This window comes from Pleurodeles waltl, chromosome 6 (assembly GCF_031143425.1).
Source record: "Pleurodeles waltl isolate 20211129_DDA chromosome 6, aPleWal1.hap1.20221129, whole genome shotgun sequence".
Lineage (NCBI taxonomy): Eukaryota > Metazoa > Chordata > Amphibia > Caudata > Salamandridae > Pleurodeles > Pleurodeles waltl.
The window spans coordinates 489209123-489227692 of NC_090445.1; the positions used below are offsets into that span (position 1 = coordinate 489209123).

Sequence of the window (18570 nt, forward strand, 5' to 3'; positions counted from 1 at the left end):
CTCAGAACAGCCGTTCGGTGGTGTGGCTCTGACTGCCGAGGCCAGGACACAAAACCTCTGTGTCTTGCTCAGGCTGCACCTTGGCCCGATACCCCCTTCTGTTGTTGTGGAGCAGGCTCGACCCACTGGTGCACGTGTGACTCCCCTGTCTCCCCAGCTCCCTGTAGGCAACCAGAGGCTCTAAAAGCAGGCTCCCGAGGGATGTGAAGGTTACTCCAGGATGGTGTGCGGCTCATCTTCCCTTCCAGCATGTGAGGCTATCTGGTTGATCCTGCCAGTAGCATATTCTTGTCTCAAAGATTAAACCATGCATGTGTAAGTACATATGGCCGATACAGTGAAACTGTGAATGACTCATTAAATCAGCTGTGATTCCTTTGATTGTTCCAGCTGTTAATTGGATAACTGAGGTAATTCTATAGTGAATACATGCTGATAGGCACTTATGTCCTGGAATGTGTGCATTTATCAGATCAAGACCCATTTGTGCTCGTTTGGCTTCTATGGTGACTCTAGAAATGCCAGGCTGATCCACATACCCGTAATGGCTTTCTGTGCCTACCATGGTGACCACTGGTATTGCAGAATCAGGTTTCAATTCCAGAGAGGGAGCCTGAGAAATGGATGTCACATCCTAGGAAGGCAGAAGCGTGCAAATAACCTACTCCTGATTCAGGGAGGTAGTGTTGAAAAATAACAATGCAGGGCTCTTTTGAATGCCAGTAGTTAAAATAAGTACACTTTAAATTCTTTAAAAAGGATCCATTGGAGGGCAAATTTGTTGCCAGCAGACAGTACTTCTAACTCCAGTAGCCTATAATAAAGCAGCTGAAGTCAAAAAGCTCATGTGATCGAGCTGTACCTGTTTCTCGGTGTCCTCTAGATGCTCCTGCTAAGTGTCATGGAGGTTTGAACTCTTCACTTTAAAAAATATAGAATGTTCAAAGCAGGCAGATTGCCTGAATACTTCTGTTATAGCTAATGGAATAGAACTATATTTTGATGGTTTTCGGAACTAGTGCCATTATTAAGAGGGATGGCCGATGGTTCAGTGAGGAGTATGGTTGCAAAGTTGAAAGTTTAAAAAATTGAACAAAGGGCACCTTCAGGAGTGGAGCTTGCAGCTTAATTATATTCAACAGGGGAAACCTCACCTGGCACGGACAGACATGGAAAGGATTGACAGACTGATAACTGTTTCTCTATTTTGGGCACAATGGTGCATGGTCGTTCCTAGTTGGTGGATAGATTTGTCTAGTTAATTCAGATAATAAACAAGACTCCTCCATACTAACTAGGTATGGGACCACCAGTGGTTCGTGTTCAACTTCTTAAATGGACAAATGATGTTCAGCCACATAAGACTGAGTGATAACAGGCCTGTGATGGTCTTAGATGTCTGGGGCTGCAAGTGTGGGTATTTTGTTAAACCCTAACCATAGGGATAGGGAATTGCAAATATTTTCAATGACCAAGGAATTACTGGTAAATGTGGGTCATAAGCTCATGTTGATTAAGTCCCTGTCTTTTGTACACAACGCCTGTAGCTACTACTGATTGGATGGTCATTGAATCGGCCCCGCTGGGGTCAGCAATGGTTCTGGTGGAGTGCTGAGAAGATGATCAAACTGGGCTATCTGGAGAAGGTAAATGTTTCTTTATGTGAACCTGCGGAAGGATCATTAACTGTGGAATGGCTCAAGCAACTCATGGCAACAGCCTGAGATATCTGCCACCTCCTAGACAGAATCCAAGGTGCAGAACGGAGCCCTCCCCTCATGCGTCCTGGTCAGTGGAGAGGTCTGCAGGTGTTGGGCATTTGGGTGAGGACAGGGCATGGGGTGGGCTCTTACACTTGGGAGGACAAAACCAACACACAAGGGAATGGAGAGAATGATACACCTGGCCCTCTGGGAGAGGCACAATCGAAGAGACACCCCTCCTGAAACGGAACCTGTGGTCACCAGGTATGCACCAGGGAGTAACCGAATTGTAGTGCCTCCCCAGGCTTGAACCCCATAAGGAGCCTGCCACCTGGGCCCTATCATGCTCGATCCCGGTCTGCCCGGTTTTCTAGTGACTCAGGAATGGCCTGTCTTGGGTGGTGGGGCAGCCTGGATGAGAAGGAGCTTAGGCCAAGAAGGAATGCCTCAAAACCAGGGCGATCTTCCATTTGTGTACCAGATGCGGTGAGTTGCTCTGATGGTGTGGGAGAACCTGGCTCACCTTCCCTCTGTGCCCATCACCAGAGTAAGGGGACCTCAGCCCGCTGGCATGCTTTGGGCTGCTGACTAAACTGGGGATGCTCTATGAGTACGGGTTGACCCCTGACCCCAATTATCCCCAGTAAGTGGAGGATGGCTGATGTTCAGGTGGGGCAACCCTCCCTTCTTGCCAGGTACCTGGCAGCCTGTTCCGATGTGGTCACGCTGGGGTTTAAAGACTTTTGTGGCTCTGTCCAGAAGAGCTACTAGTGTGCCTGGCCTTCCCCGCACACCCAGTCCACATTGTTCCTGGAAAGCCTAAGGTGTCTGGCTGTATGTGGCTGTCTGTGGTGTCTCATGGCTACTCATGTGCAGCGCCTTGGGAGCCCATTCCTGGGGCTAGGGGTGAATGCAGGTGATGGTTTTCTTGCTGGCCAGCATGGGAAAGTGTGTGCTGCAGGGACCCCTCCTGTGCAAAAATAGGTCCCCCTTCTGATGCCCATGGAATTGGTCTAGCAACCCCCATTCTTCAGCATCCGACTTCAACATAAGATCAGATGTGGTGAACTGCTGAATTTATGCTTATTTCTAAGTGGAGAAAAAGAAACAAACCAGGATTCCCTCAGTAACAGTGAGTGATTACGGAAATGTCAAGCACCAAATCCCTGCCCAGCTGCAGGTATGAGAAATGTAGTGTAACGAATACCGACACCCCAGTGTCACTCAAGAGGCCTAAGTCCTTCTGATCAAAGCTAACCCTAGAGACGTGCTAGGCTGGTAGTGAGAAGGGTTCCATGTGAACAGCAGTTAAAAAGATAGGCGAACACTGTTTGAAAGGGACAGGCTATTACCTCTATTGTTTTTTAGCCAAACAAAAAGGAGTTGGGCACAGATCAAGGAGTGATGGAGATAGGCACCCTTGCAGCATCCAGTGCAGTAGCTAGAATGATCCCAGAGAAGCCAATGGGAGTTAGGGGGAGAGTACTCTTTTCTTTGTTAAAGGGCAGTATGCTCTGGAAAGTCTTTGCCTTCAGAGAGGGGCCTGCGCTTTGGAAAGCAATGCCGTTTAAGCGGCATCCAATGGGCTCTCACTGGTCCCTGAAAATCTGGAGCAGGTCCCAGACCCAACTTTCCCTGCATTGCTCTTGGTCCTATCTTCTCCTTGCTTTTCCCCTGTTAATTTTGCGTTTTCTACTTTTCCTTCATTCTCACTGCTTTCTGCTTGTTTTTCAGAGGTAGGGTGGAGTTGAACAGGGAGGAGTATGGGGCTCGAGCGGGCAGAACAGCTCCCATAATCCCCTGTGAGAGGTGAGCAAAGCCATGGCTTTTGCCTGAGAGACCATGTCCCTGAAGGCCAGGGCTCCAGGCACCCGGCAGGGCATCCTTCCGTACCTGGGGCAGGGTGGCTTCAGACTGGGGAGAGCCCAGGGACACCATTGGACATAACACCATCCGGTAATCCCTTGTGAGAAGCAGGCAAAGCCACTGCTTTTGCCTGAGAGGACCAGTGCCAGCAGGCCAGGACTCCAGGCCCCAGGCAGGGTCACCTGGGGAAGGGTAGATTCGGACCAGGAAGGAGCTCTGGGATCCTGGAGCTGAACAGCTCCCATAATCCCCTGTGGAAGGGCAACACCCTGCAGGTCAGTGGTGCCAGCCTGTAGGCAGTCTCCTCCACTGCCCAGGGCACAAGGGTTTGCCAGATTCCAAGATGTCCATCATTTAGCTTGTCAGCTTTGTGTTGACAAAAACATCACCAGTGACATTTCATTCTCAAGGCCAATCCAGCTAATGGACAAGTATAGGGGTGCCAACTCAGTGAACCATGTCACCAGCCCAGCCTTCCTAATGTGAAGTACATCCAGGCCTAACCTACACTAGCAATCACCAGATTTCTGTATCATATTCAAGGCCTTGTACATCACTTATGTGGAGGCTGTAACAACCAGTGCACATCTGTATTGGGATGAAAAGCTGTCCACCCAGGAGGACCACACAAGAAGCCAAAATGTTCATAGGCTAGAAGTCATGCAAGCAAAAATATAAGACTTGGGGCTGTATCACAGAAGTTTACACTCTGTAAAAACGCAATCCATTTACAACTTTGCTTCTGAAATGAGACAAACAGCTTAAGCAACATTCTGTGTCACAAAAAGATTTTTGAGCCGCAGCAATAACAGAGAAAATTAATTTAACATCGACGTGCAACATACGTATTGCTCACTAATCATTTTAAGTGACTCAGAGACTTTAAGAATTTTTAATTTGTGAGTAACGTATAAAAAGAAAGTGAACTGATGTTGCACTATTCTTATTACTTATTTGATAACAACAAACAATTGTTTTTGCATGATATTACTACCTATACTTCAATGTGGAGGAAGTGTGTATGTTTCCCTCAATGTAAACCGTGGAAATAGTGCAAAAGCTTGTTCCATGTTGTGCCCGGGTACAGACAGTGCTTGCTCCATTCTGTATGACGCAAGCATTAGCAAAGGTGCACGTGGATTTGCACTATTGTTTGCAATGGTGTGAAACTTCTGTGATACAGCCCCAGAAAACAAGCCATTTTAAGCTCTATGTCAAAAATTTGGAAAAGCATCCTGGCACACATCAGGCTTGCCCCATCACTGTAGCACTTTGAAAAATAACACATTTTTTTCGCTTTTCAAGAAACCCCTCATCTACATCTTTTTAAATTATGTCAATGTGGTCATGCTTGTGGACTCAAACAACCTGAAACCTGAAAGGTTCCTCGTACCCTCTACAGTGCTTGATACTGAGGTACATATTACTGTACACACAACCACATACATGTCTCGCCTAAGATATGAAGCTTTCTACTTGCATAGTTTTGCCAATGTTCATGTTCATCTAATCCTGCCACTACTGATACCAGGGTGGCCCTGGCACTCAGGCCCAAAAGGGCCCCGTTAAAGATCTTCTTTAATGAGGTTTTGAAGTGATTCAGTAGCCACACCTCCTCACCTTTGAAACCATAGAAGCATCCATTGTAAAGCCAGCGCACCACGATCTGCTGCATAAATCGTCTTTGCCACACCTGTATCTTTAGGCATAACCTCCTGGCTACGCTGCAAATTAGAGCTCTTTCAGTATGCCAGACTCACTTCCTGGTCCTGGAGAACCTGCGTCAGTCCTGACAATAACCTCACAAACCTCCATCACTCTTCGGCAGCCAGATGCTCACATATACCCTCACCTTATTTAACTGTATTCCATTCTGTCACATTCTCCCCCACTACTCTTACAGTTTATATAAACATTGAGTGCCTTGTTCTTTTGTACACTTTTGCAAACTACTCTAGAACAGGTTTTTACACGTGCTGTTGGCCTGGAGTGCTGTAAAAGCAGTCCAACAGAGCAGACTAAACACAAAGGCTTCTGCTGACCACGGGTGGTAGATAGCTGCTGAGAGTAATTCCCTGACTATCTTTTAATCGAAGTAGTCACAGCCTATCCAACATCTACACTTTCGGGGCTGCTGTAGAGGGAGAAAACAGGATGTGAGTATGATAAGCTTCTACTGCTCGTTGGCAGAAGGAGTCATGGGTTGGGCACAAATACGTGTGCTACTCCAAATGCAGCTGTGAGTGAGGAGCAAATTGAAGTGTCAGCTAGGATTGTCCTGCTTTAGGTGGGGCTACTGCAGAAATGTGCAAATATGGCTACTCTCAGACAGAGCAGTTTACATGATGACCCCTGACTGAATGTGTGAGCATTGCAGCTCATACAGATCTTATGCAAAATATAAACCGTGCTGTATCACATCAAAAAGGTTACCTAAATCAGAACAGAAGTACAGTGAGTTTCTGTGGTCCTCTGGGGAGGGACAGATGGGCTGTATACCTTCCCAGGTAATCTCTACAGTTGAGAGTAAACACATCATGTTGAACCACTCTGGGGGGGGCGAGGGGCTTGCAGTCAACCTCGGCACATGAGAGTGAGCCCTCCACCAGTATGTATGTTCGGTAGGGTCTAGAGCCCAAGAAATGGCTGTGACGAGGTATTTGTAAATAGACAGTCCCTGCAGAGCATGGTAAGAGCCCTTGAAATATTTGAAACTTATAAAACGGATGATTAGTGTGTCAGGTTCCACATCACTGTACTGCGGGAAGAAAATTGGCTGTACCACACTACAAAGACGATTTACCCTAGAAATGTGTCAGATGCAGCTGCCGTAACCCCAAAGAAGAAACTCTTTGCCACACTTTTACAAAGGAGGCTACTGAAACAAGGTCTGGGCCTGGTAGCTCCTGTGTACCACCCATTAATACTGCATGACCAGTCCCTGAAATTCACTGTGATACCTGCTAAGGAAGGTTAGACTTCAAGTCTCCCCTTAATATTTTACTGGGTTTTCAATGTGAAGTAGCTGAGGAAAAGATAACATGTCGGAAAACAAAGTAGTATGCAGTGTATAATAACAAAAAGAGCTGCAAGGTGCTCTTTGGATTTTCTTGCAGACCTTGCAGAAAATTCCCTGGGCTGGACTCCACATTGTGAGAAAAGAGCGGGTTTTGTCCACATCAAGTGATGTAGGACATCATCTGACAATAAAAGGAGAAATATCAACCATAGCCGTGGGTCGGGTTGGCAGAAGCTTCCAGATAGTGGAAGCCTGCTTGGGTGGGAAGAAATAATAACAATTTTTTATCAACCTTTCTCAGTGGTGTTCTTTTGCTTGATACAGACTGATACACGACTCCCTGACTTACTGAACCAACAGGATTTGTTTGAGACCTTTCTAAACATGACCAGCAAGGCTGCAAGATCGCCTCCGGGCCACCAGCGTCTCCTGGAAACGTATGAGGAAAAGTGTGAAAGGAGACTGGAGACACATGAGATTATGCGAAGCCGTGTCAACATCACTTCTTGTCGCCCGATGGAGAAGGATTGGGGTAGGGAGACAGAAGAGGGTCTGTGTCTGAGCCCCCGCCAGCAAGAGTTCTCTAAAAGACGAAAGTTAGAGTTTGGGGAAGAACAACAGAAACGATCAAGGGTGTCCCCAAGGTCACCCACATCTCCAAGGAGAGCTGCAGCCATGGAGGATAATAAGAGGACACTGAAGTGGAAGGATGCTTGGTGCACTAACAGCCAGGTAAAGTCTAATATGCATGTAGATTTTAATGAATCGTTACCATAAAATCATGATAGGGGCCGAAAGTGGGCGTGGTCAGGGAACAGGCTTCAAGCTCTGTTCTCAGACTCAAGTGAGCCCCTTTGCCTTTGTGCAAAGGCAGAGATGACCTTTAAATGCCTTGGGTGTCTAACATAAGTAGAGGAAGGAGCATATTCCCATGGAGGTGCAGGTCTAGAACAAAAGGCTGAAAAAGTGTGGAGTAACAAAAAAAAGGTTTTATGCTTAAACAAGTGGTGGTCAATGCAGGAAACAGGCCCCAGAAGGGATTCTGAGGGTAACGTTGGAGTAGATTACAGGAAAGGCCTGAAAAGTCACAAACATGTAACAAGAGGGCAGGAGCAAATACAGTGTTTGAGAATAAGTAGAGTCTATGCAGTTTAGCAGACAATAAAATGTTCATAGCTTGTTGATTGCATTGTTCTGTGGCATTTTATAACATTCCCCTGCCACTAACGATTTCTAAAATCACTCTCTGGGGTAGAATAAGCAGCTAGTCAATTTGTTATGAATGGTTAGTAGAGTGTCCATAGAGAGATCTAATTGGAAAGTATTTTGGTGTCGTGCATGAGATTCATAGATGTGCTCCACACTCATTACAGTGATTTTGTAACTGCGCTTAAACACGGCATGAAGCAGAAAGATGCAAGACATATAGAGTCTTATTTCCATATATGTACTGTACCATGATTATTTCATAAATTAATATGGGAGGTGTGCTTGTAATATTGCTTGTCTAGTAGATATGTTGCTATGGTAGTGTTTGACGTTCAAACATTCCAATCAATGTACAGCATCAACCTTTGAGAAGATTAATAAGAAAAAAGCTTTGCAGTTGACAACATCTAATTTGACTTTCTTTTAAAGTGTTTTGTTCATTAGTTATATGTTGGTTCCTTTACAGCTCTTATGGAACAACAACATTGCTGGAACTCATCTCCAGCATGCTCCATTTGCACTGAATATGGCTTCTTCAAAAGGTGGCTTTCCTGCCAATGGATTGGCATGTACACTGACCGTTACCACAGCTACAGTACAAGAAAGAGGTAAGAGAGGATGTAACAGACTTAAAAATGTACTTTCTCCAGTCTGCACCAGACATGAAGTTTTGCTTAAAAATAATCCCTGAATTACGAGTAGTTGAGTATGTTTTCTATGGTAAACATGCTCTATAAAGTAAAGGAATATGGTTAATGGACCAAAAGTAAACACTTTAACTAAAAAAAAGAGGATTTCCTAATGTAACTCTCAATCGAATTCGACAGGATCATCAAAATCTAAGAAATTGAGACTGTGCTATAATGGATGAGAAGCAGTGCCATTTTTCTAGCGTCATAAGAATGGGTGAAGTGTCATCAAAAATATTGAGACATGAATGTCCCCTGCATGGTGTACAGTAATGACGCCTTGTCAGTTTTTTTATTTTTTATCTAGCCTCACACTAATTTAGTATAAGCGCTGAGGCCTAGGTCTGGACATTGACACAAATGAGGTCCTGGAACTGTCCTGTGACCTGGAGGAGTGCACCAAGTATGTCCCCACTTTGCTAGCTGTGAATTACTGCCCTGGCCATGGGTTTAGCATGTAGAGTGGGGGTAGTAGTATATAATGTTTTGTGAATCAAAAGTTGTGAGCTGGACTTTTATCCGTGTCACTGGAGAGGAGGTCTGTATAGTTCCTCATCTATGCTGTAGCCTAGATCCTATCCCAAGTGGATAATGTGTGCAGTTTTGTGTGTATGTAAATGCATTGTGTGCATGAGTCAGCCAGAGTAAAGGAGGCCTGCGGGATCCATTTTGGATACCCTTGGCTTGTTCCTGTGTACAAGGTGCACATTGTTTTCCCTGGCTGTGGTAGCTCATTTCAACATTTCCAAAGCTGGAGGGAAGAGACCTTGACACTGAAGCTGGGAGGAAGTAGGCAAGACTCCATTAGAAATTCGATTAGGCCTTTTTCTGGAAGAAGCTTCTGATTAGTCTTCACACAGCACTGCCATTCTGTAGACAGTGGAGATGAAGGGTGATTCTGCCGTTACTGTTCCCTGTGGCTGATGACAGCCAGGTGCTTAAAGCTCACAATACTTTGTGCCTCTGTTCTGGCAACTGGTTACTACATTGCTATGAGAAGCATCACTGAGCACAAAGACTGTTTCCATAGAGGAAGCTGTAAAGGACTGTTTCAGAAAGTACAGACAGTGGACCAGATCTCCTGTCTGCACTGACTGTATCAAGTGGCAGCCACTTGCACACTTGTTGTTCCAGTTCCAGATTCTCTTACACCAAAGAAGGGAGTACTCTACAGAGTACTCAGAGGACTGCTATGCAACCAGATGTGAGGGGGACATTACCTGAAGTCTTGTCTTGCTGGAAGTAGCTATTCCTCTTACTTGAAGCACCTAGAAAGCAGTCTGCCTGCTGAAAGAGGAATGATGCCTTCCAACCCTGCAGAAGGTATGACTGTCTGGGGAGAGCCAGATGCCTATTGGGTAGTTTACCAGTGGACAGAAGATGAAGGACAATAATCTGTGAGCCCCATTTGTGATTGACTTCATTCTCTCCAGTATTGGGGTTCCAGGATCGAGTAATGTATCTTTGGCTGGCTTTGTCACTGTGACAAGAAGTGCGACTATGGGCTTCCTTGCCACTGTGCCAAGAAGTATGACTGCAGCTGACCTTGCTGCTATTTTAAGAAGTGTAGCTGTCCTTCCGCCATGATCCTGAAGTGTGCTGTGTACTTGTGTTTGTTTTGGAGGGCCTTGGAAGACAGCCCACTGCTGTCACTTGTTACCATTGCTAACATGGGCAGAGAAAGGCTGCTCCTGCAATAAACATGTCTCCACTAAGAAACGGGAGCGAGTGAAGATCTGTGTTGCTTGTTCCCTGCCTGTTGCAATTTGAAACGTGAGCTGGTAATATTTTAAAGTGGACTGTGCTGAGTTAAGTGCAGCTTATACTACAGATGGTTAATCTGCATGTGAGCCTTGATTCATGTTGCATAGATACTTCTAATCACAGGGGGGCCCTGACTAGCCTTCCCAGAGGAAGGACACATTGGTAAATGTAATGGGTGCATGGTCACAGGGAGTTCTAGCAGTACCTCACATAGACACTTATCATTAAGCCACCTTGTGGCACAGCTTGGTTGAGTGGGGACAACTCGAAACAATAGTGTGGGATAGAGCATTTAATACTGGCCACTGTATTATTGCAGGACCCATGGCTAGCAAGAGCACTCAGGAGTTGAGAGCTATACTCCTCCCCATGGGCCACATTAGCAGTCTAGACTGGGGTGACAGTTTAGAGGGGTTTTACATTTCCTTCACTATTATTTGTTTCATCCCTCAGTTAAAGTCAACTATGGAAAAAAACACTTTCTGAAAATGTAGGGAAAACAAATGTGTGACAGCTGGATTTGTCTTCGAAGACGGCTGTATCAAACAGTTCTAACATCTTAAGCTCCAATATAGTCTCTCTAGAAAAACATTTGCCGACTTTCAAATTAGAAACTGTATGTTTCAGCTAGATATAAAAGGGGAAGCCTCAGGACAGCTAGAAATGGCCTAGGGACACATCACAAGACAAACACTATCTCAGCTATCTACTAGCAGACTTGTACTAGCATAAGACTATGGTGCTGAAATGGTGGGAGGTCAAGCTGGGGAGAAAACTATTAGACAAAGGAACTGATTATGAGCTTGGCGGTCTTGAGACTGCCAAACTCGCAGTGGTGGTCGGACCGCTGCACTCCTGGTGGTCCGACTGCCAGATTATGATCCTGGCTGTCAGACCGCCGCCTCTGCCGGGATCAGGGATCCTGACGGGTTGGCATTATTCGGAGTTGTGTTCAGCCACGGCAGTGCCGAGTTCGTCACGCCGTACTTATCACAACTCCCCTTTCCACCAGCTTTTTCATGGCAGGGTCCCCGCCATGAAAAGACTGGCAGAAAAGAAGTGCTGGGAGCCACAGGGGGGCCCCTGGACTGCCGACGACTATGTTGTGGGCAGTGCAGGGGCCCCCCTGCCAGCACCCTCAGAATACACAGTCTGTTATTGCAGACAGTGCACATTCTGAGGGTGCTTGTGTGCGTCCGCACTGGCCTCGCTCTCTAAGGAAGCCAAGGCCAATGCTGCTGCACTGTCTCCACCGGGCTAACTGGTGGAAACGTTGTAATATGACATTTCTGCCAGTCAGCCCGGTGAAAACATCATAATACAACAGGGGTGAGGCCGCTGGCTTGATGGCAGCCTCACTCCCGCCGTAGTGGAGGACTAAAGAGTGAGTTTAGAATATACCATACAGCTGGGATATCAGCAAGTTGTAAAGTGAGGGAACATAATACAAAATAATTCAGGGTGGTAATTGGATTGAAACGCTCTCCAAATTGGTGGGAGTGTAGGTGAAGATATTTCTAAATGGTAAAGTATTTTCAAATCACTCTAAAATAATAAATGCAAATTCAGTTTTTCATTAAACTTATACCCATAAAGCTGTTACATTTATGCATGTTTAACTCTTCACGTGTGTGCAGGTATACTCCTGGAAAGCTGTGAGGATGACAGCTTCCCAGGAATAATAGAATAATTTGTGAATTTACAAGAAATCCAAAATTTCCTTCAAATGGAGGAGTAAGTACACAGTACATTTCCACTTTTTCTGGTGAATTGTCCCAAACGAGTACATTTGTAGTCCTTAATGTGCAGGTCTTTGAATTGTGAGATTAGAGCTATTATAGTTGTAGAATTCGTATGGCCTCAGTTGCGCTTCACGAACAAATACGCCAGTTTTCAGAAAAAATAAGGTTAAATCCTCAAAAGGCAACTCCTCTTTGCAGGAAAATATTACCTCCAAAGTTTGTTGCAAACTATGGCACTGTTTTGTTTAAGAAATTGAGGAAATATTGCATAATGTGTTGTTCATAGAATAATTGTATTTTCATATAGTTCACAATTAAGTTTGAAAAACATTATTCTGTGTTCATAAAATGTGATAACACACATGGGACTGGCACAAAAATCCTTAGTTTGAACTTGATCTATTTTTTGTGAAAGGCTTATTCAACTTTAAACAGTTAATTAAACAGAAAATCTTTGTGTTAACTTTGAACAGTTATCTGCATGCATGACTCCTTATGAGAACCCTATAGAAAGAAACTTTGAAAGAGTGTTCCAGGGAGTCTAACAGAGGTGACATGATGGTCATGGACTTTAGTGTCCTTAATTAAGCTGCATAACATGTTATTTTGTTTGTGTGCTATCACATTTACTATGTGAAATGTGTTGTTTGCGTGTTTGAAATGTGGCAGGCAATAATCCCCTGATATCAAAACTGTGACACTTATTAATGAATCAACTACATTTTGAAATTAATGATGTAAATTTACAGAATTGTGAATTAGTGAATGGAAAATCACACTAGCTTCTATTTCTTCTTAGGCACTCAGACAAGAACAGAATCCATTCCTGTTAGGATGATCGGCACCAGAGATTCTAGCCAACAAACTGAGTATGTTATGTATCTATCCTACGAAGTTTGATTCTGACCCCAAAGTCTTGGCATGAGATGGGTGAAAAAGGAAATGTGAATCTTGAAGTAGATAGGCACCACTATCTAACACACACACTGATGAATTACCTTTGAGAACATAAAATGTATAATTCATGACAATGTTGATGACATCGAAACAACTTCAGTGATAACAATATTAATGACATTACCAATTACATCAACAAAGTGATTGCATTATTCTCATTATAAACACTGTCACACGCATACGCACACAGATAACACGCTTACACACACATATGACATACATGCATCATTCATTATATCCAAGCTTCTTACTTTTCTTTTTGAATGTCTTTTGTAGGGAATCAAGACAGCTTTTATCTCTGGTGCTAATTACCCAGTAATATCAGAGTCCTAACTAAAAAGAATGGTCATAATTAACATTGAACTCAAACTGCCCGTGCCCTTTACATAAGATTTGAAGATGTGTTCATGATAATTCCTTCAGATGAGAGTACCTAAACTCTGGCTAGTGTAGCCCAGCTGTCCTGCTTACTGCTTCCAAGAGAAGGAGCCTATAAATTTGACCACATTGCCACAGTTTTGCAAAGTCCACTTTCTTCATACATGACTGAGGATCCAGCATACTTTTGTAAGCTTTGCACATAAAACTATCTGTCAAAGTTATCTGCCTAACAATCCTTCGACTCTTATGTTAGGACAAGAGCCCACTGCCAGAGACAGCTGCAAAGGTTAAGTCTTTTATCCTTCTCTTAAGAGCTTGGCCTTATCCCTCAAATTAGTCAGTTAGTTTGGCCTGCTTCTCACAGCTAAAGAAGTTATGGAAAACCTTTCCTTCTTTTCCAAGGGATCTAAGCACAGTGTTGGAGAATATTGAGACGAAGATAAAGTTTAAAGCCCCTTACTTTGTTACATAGCTTTTTATTGAATCAAAATGTTTCTTCAAAAGCTTCTCCCTAAATATATTTCTAATAGTTCACTGAAATCAGAGAAGCAATCTTTTCCTAAAGATTCTACATTTTGTTGCGTTGAGTTTAGGGGAAAGGGCTTTCTTTGTTGTAGCTCAAGTTTATGGAGCACCTTCCTGTGGTCCTTCAACAAAAGTATAGGTCGGAAAGAGAATAAAACTATAATTTCTGATTAACTTCCCTGCTGATTATATTTCTTCTTATATCTCCTAGCACAATGAAGCATTCAGACACTCTATAAATGTCTGTTTATCCAATCACTGCGTTTTGTTCGGTTTGTCTTTGTGGCAACATGGTCTCCCAATATCTTCTGAAAGCCAACAGTGGCTCACTTTGCCTAATTTTACGATGTTAACCAAGGTTGCATGAGACCTTGCAAGCCACAAAGCTCACCTCCACATTCAGCTCCCTCATAGAAATATGTAGGCTCACAGTGGCTGCCACCCCATTTCTAACTTCTCAGCCTCCGTCTCGGGAGTCTGACAAACGTGCACACACTGTTACTGCAGGACCCCCAGACTTGTATACATGCTATGGACAACCGGCAACTGAGCGCTCAGCAGGGAATCAGCTGTTATCTACCAGTAAGCACATACAAATGCAGGACTTTACTGACAACCTTCCACTCTGCTGACTACCATGTTGTTGGGTCCCTACTGCATATGGCAACCTCCCATCGAGGCGTGGCAGCTGGTATGGAGTGTGTTTGGGGCCAATCATTTACCCCCTTGCCAGATTGTTCAGGATGGTGAGTGGGAAAAAGCTCCCAGGACAGCTCCTCTGTCTCACATTAGCCCTCCAATTTGTCTGAGGCAAGCTACACACATTTGTCAGTGCAGTGAAGCTCCACAGCATGCAGAGATTTGTATACCTTTTTCTGGCAAGTGTTGCATTTTGGAAGATATGAGTATTCCCTAATTGGCATACATAGTAAAGCCTCTGTACTTTTTCCTCTACTCTGGGGAAGCTTGTCTTCCTGAATACTGTCCCTGCACTGTTCCGCTGTAGTGTGTACTTGCTTCTTAATGTGCTGTTTCCCTCCTTGGTACAGGTAATTCAGTGCTGCTATGTCCTAGTGTGCTTATAAAAAAACATTGTTTGTCTTCAATTTCACACGACTCTTTAAAACAAAAAGTACGCATAATAGGGGGTGATGAGACATGAGAGTAATGGTATATTTTCTAAATAACCACCATCTGTTTTCTTGTAGCTGTGGAACAGCAGTCCTGGACAAGGTAAGAAACATAAAGAAATGATGAAAGTTTCAGTTTATTGGTTTAACATACTCTGTGGGAGATAAGCATGCACATTCCACACAGTCTCAATGCTCAGTCACTATACAAAAAGGCAAAATAAGAAGGCGGCCTACAGAGGACACTGCAGGTTTACAAGTATAGAAATGCATATCCTTGGGTCTATCATTTTTTATGGCATATATTGCCTTTAAGGCAAGACCCATTCACCCTTTTCTGCTGATGTTAGTACATGCAGAGCCTCCCTTTATGACTGAACTCGTACAGTTGCCGAGCTATGGTAATCTCTATGCACAAACATAACCTACTGTCAGCAACCACTCTCTGCTCCACTAAGCCTAACTAGGACTAACTTAAAGAGTCATGTGGCACAAGTTTATGGGAACAGATGCAAAAACTGTGGCTGGTTCTGTGTGCGCTTCGCAGGTCTCTGTAGCATGGAAGCTGCCCACTTCCTCTCCTTCCTCACCCAACACAAGCACATCTATGGATTCTATCTGCAGGAATAAACACACAGGAAAGAGTAGCAAAGGTAATCTTTAGAAAAGGGCTGTATATCATAATATGGTGGTCGAAATGTCAATCTGCAAAAATACTGCATTGCTAGTACAGACTACTACTGTCTTGTCAAGGTAAGTATACATAGGGAAGTACAGATTTACTACTCTTAGCTCCGTAGGTGCTTTTTGTGATGATACAGTGGCAGTCGATATTCTCAATGCGATGAGTGGCAGGTCAATATTTCAACTGCGACTTGACACCATGCAGAGCCGAAACAACAACTACTTGACATGCTGTGTGGAAATAGATCAGCCACGAAACTGTGACCCATTACCACTCCCATCACCCCTGTGTTTTCACTAGCATCTGTCTATGTCATAAAGCTCCACACATAGTTGAAGATATCTAATACACTGGCAATAAAATGTTACCATTACTACACATTTGATGTTGGAATATAGAGATGTGCCCTATCCTGAAAACCCTTATTTAGGGTTCTGACTTACAGCATTTACAGCGCTGTCACTGCCTTTCGGTTGTAGATCTCATTATAAAAGGCTATAAAAAAAAACAAATTGTAAATATATATATATATATATTTATATATATATATACATACATATGTATACCTCTTTATGTATTGGTTCAGCAATGTGTTTCATTAGTCTCTCCGCCAATAAAGTTCAAGCTGAGGATTGCTGATCCAGCAATAGACAGAATATTTTCAGTGTTAGTTTCTCTGGTAAAAACATTAGGTTTCTTCCTCGATCCCAAAATGTCAATGCTTGATTTATTTTCCGTGTGATTTATATAGTGCAGACCTAGCCATATGAGGAAAATGGAGATCTTACAGTAAGGTAAGAAAAAGCACGATGAACAAGTAGATGAAGAATCTCCTGCAGGGCTTGTAAGAGGAGAAAGAAGAACCGAGCTACCCTGGCCAAGAACAGATAATTCTTTTGAGCCTATCAGACTAGCAGGTTTGTTGCCGATACATGCAGCAAAACATTTAAAAGCTTAGTTCAGGCTTCTTCTCTTTTTGTTGTGTTGGACTTCCACAATATGCCATGATTCTGACCTTGTGACATCCACCTGCAACAGAGTGTTTCACTGAGGTGTGTTCAAGTTGTAGACACTTGCAGATTATCCGATAGATCTTAAAGGTTTGCTGTATCTTCTTGGGAAGTCAGTGTTGTATAACAAAGAGATGGGCGTGTTGAGAACTGTTGGTGTCAGCAAGTAGACATGCCACTGCGTGGCTTATCACATTATTTGGAGTAAGTGAACTCTTGTGGGCACCTGCTAGGATAATGTTATCACTGCCAATATGCAGGAGTCTCAAGCTATAGGAACATTCTGAATTCCACACTGGAGATTGCAGCTGTCAGTAGTATAAAGAGATGTGGTTTATAAAGGACTGCTTTTGATGTCTAAGTGATATGCTGTTGTAATGTCTGTTGTTCATCAGAGGTGAATCCAAAGGGCTTTGCATAAAAATCAGAGTTGGGGAGATTTTGAAGTCAAATCTCTATGGTGGGATGAGCAGTGTGTGAAAGAAGAAAAAAAAAACAGTTTTAAAGGGATTCCTTCTGAGGAAAAATGGTTAATCCAACTGACAGAGTTAATCATCTCATTCAGTGGCGGCCCGTCCTTTAGGACGGAGGGGCCACCCCCCCACCTTTTGCCCCTCATGAAGTGTGTCTGTAAGGATGAACAAAGGTCAGCCTGACAGACACTCTCCATGTTCAGCTCAGGCAGCCAGGAGCGAGACATGCGCGATTTGCGCAGACTCCTGGCTGCCGGAGCTGAAATTTGCTGGGCTGAGGAGGTCACAGCTACTATGGGCGTGACCTCCTCAGCTCAGCAAAGGTGCCTCGAGGCCGTCCCATGGGAGATGAGGAAAGCGTCACCGATTGACAATCTCCCTGGGCACTTCAGGGTTAAGCCCTGAAGCGCCCAGGGCGAGTGTCAATCAGTGACACTTTGTCACAGAGTGGGGTGGGGTCAGCAGTCTCACTGACCCCATCCCACTCTGTGACGAGGCTGGGACTGCTGCCTTCTCAATGTGGGAAGGCAGAAGTCCTAACCCTCCTGGGACCTGGAGGCTGAAGGTAAGTGTGTGTCTGTGTGTGTATGTGTGTGATGTTTTAAATTGAATGTTTGGTGCGCGCGTGCATGTTTGAGTGTTATAAGTGTTGTTAATGGATGTGCATGCATGTGTGTGTGTGAAATAATGAGTGTGTGCGTGGGTGTGTCCAGCCCACCCCTCTCCCTCTTAAAGCTACCAGCCGCCACTGTTGTCATTGTATGATGGACTAGGTGTTGTAACGTAAAGCTAGCCGTTGCTGGTAGTGTTAGTAGCCCCAAATATAGGCTGCAAATGTTAAGAACAAGGCTTCCTAATTAGCGCCATTAAAGACAGGAATTGTGTGTTCTGTTAGACTGGAAAAATTATAACCACCGCAGAACCTGACTGCTGAACCCCATTTGTGCAGCTAATGAGTGCACCATGTTAGAAGTCACACAGAAGAGAAAGAATATCATGCAGTGCTTGTAGAGTTTCTGTTTCGATACTGATTTGTAGTCGTAATGCAGACTGATATGTTCTTAAAAGGTTTTGATCCAGGATAGAGGCTTGCAGGTGATGGCTACTATCTCAGATTGGAACTTGGATGGCTGTTCTGGAAGCCCTTTGAATCAAGACCATGGCCCTCAATATGACCCTGGTGGTCCGAAGACCGCCAACGGCTCACCGGTCAAGACTGCCAAATTATGAGTCCAAACCGCCAATACTCCGCCCGACCCGCTGCTTTTCCGTGGTCAGCTGGGCTGGAGGTGAGCACCTCCAGCACAGCGGACGCCTTAATACCGCTAGCGGTATTACGACACAGTAGACTGCCAGCATTTTTCGAGCAGTCGCACCGCCAGAAAGAGCTGGCAGTCTTGCATCCTGGCGACAGGAA

At 44.3% G+C, this 18570-nt stretch overlaps 1 protein-coding gene across 4 annotated transcripts in view; it reads left to right on the forward strand.

Moving 5' to 3' along the window:
- Window positions 1-18570, forward strand: part of TRAF3IP3 (TRAF3 interacting protein 3) — a 229544-nt gene that overhangs the window by 49558 nt on the left and 161416 nt on the right. For 2 of the 4 annotated variants that reach the window (XM_069238632.1, XM_069238631.1), the window contains exons 2-5: window positions 6913-7320; window positions 8264-8405; window positions 12792-12861; window positions 15064-15088. In XM_069238632.1, the coding sequence (XP_069094733.1) occupies window positions 6973-7320; window positions 8264-8405; window positions 12792-12861; window positions 15064-15088 (585 nt within the window). In that variant the 5' untranslated portion in view covers window positions 6913-6972. The remainder of the gene's footprint in view (window positions 1-6912; window positions 7321-8263; window positions 8406-12791; window positions 12862-15063; window positions 15089-18570) is intronic. The other 2 variants (XM_069238634.1, XM_069238633.1) reach the window with 1 other exon arrangement.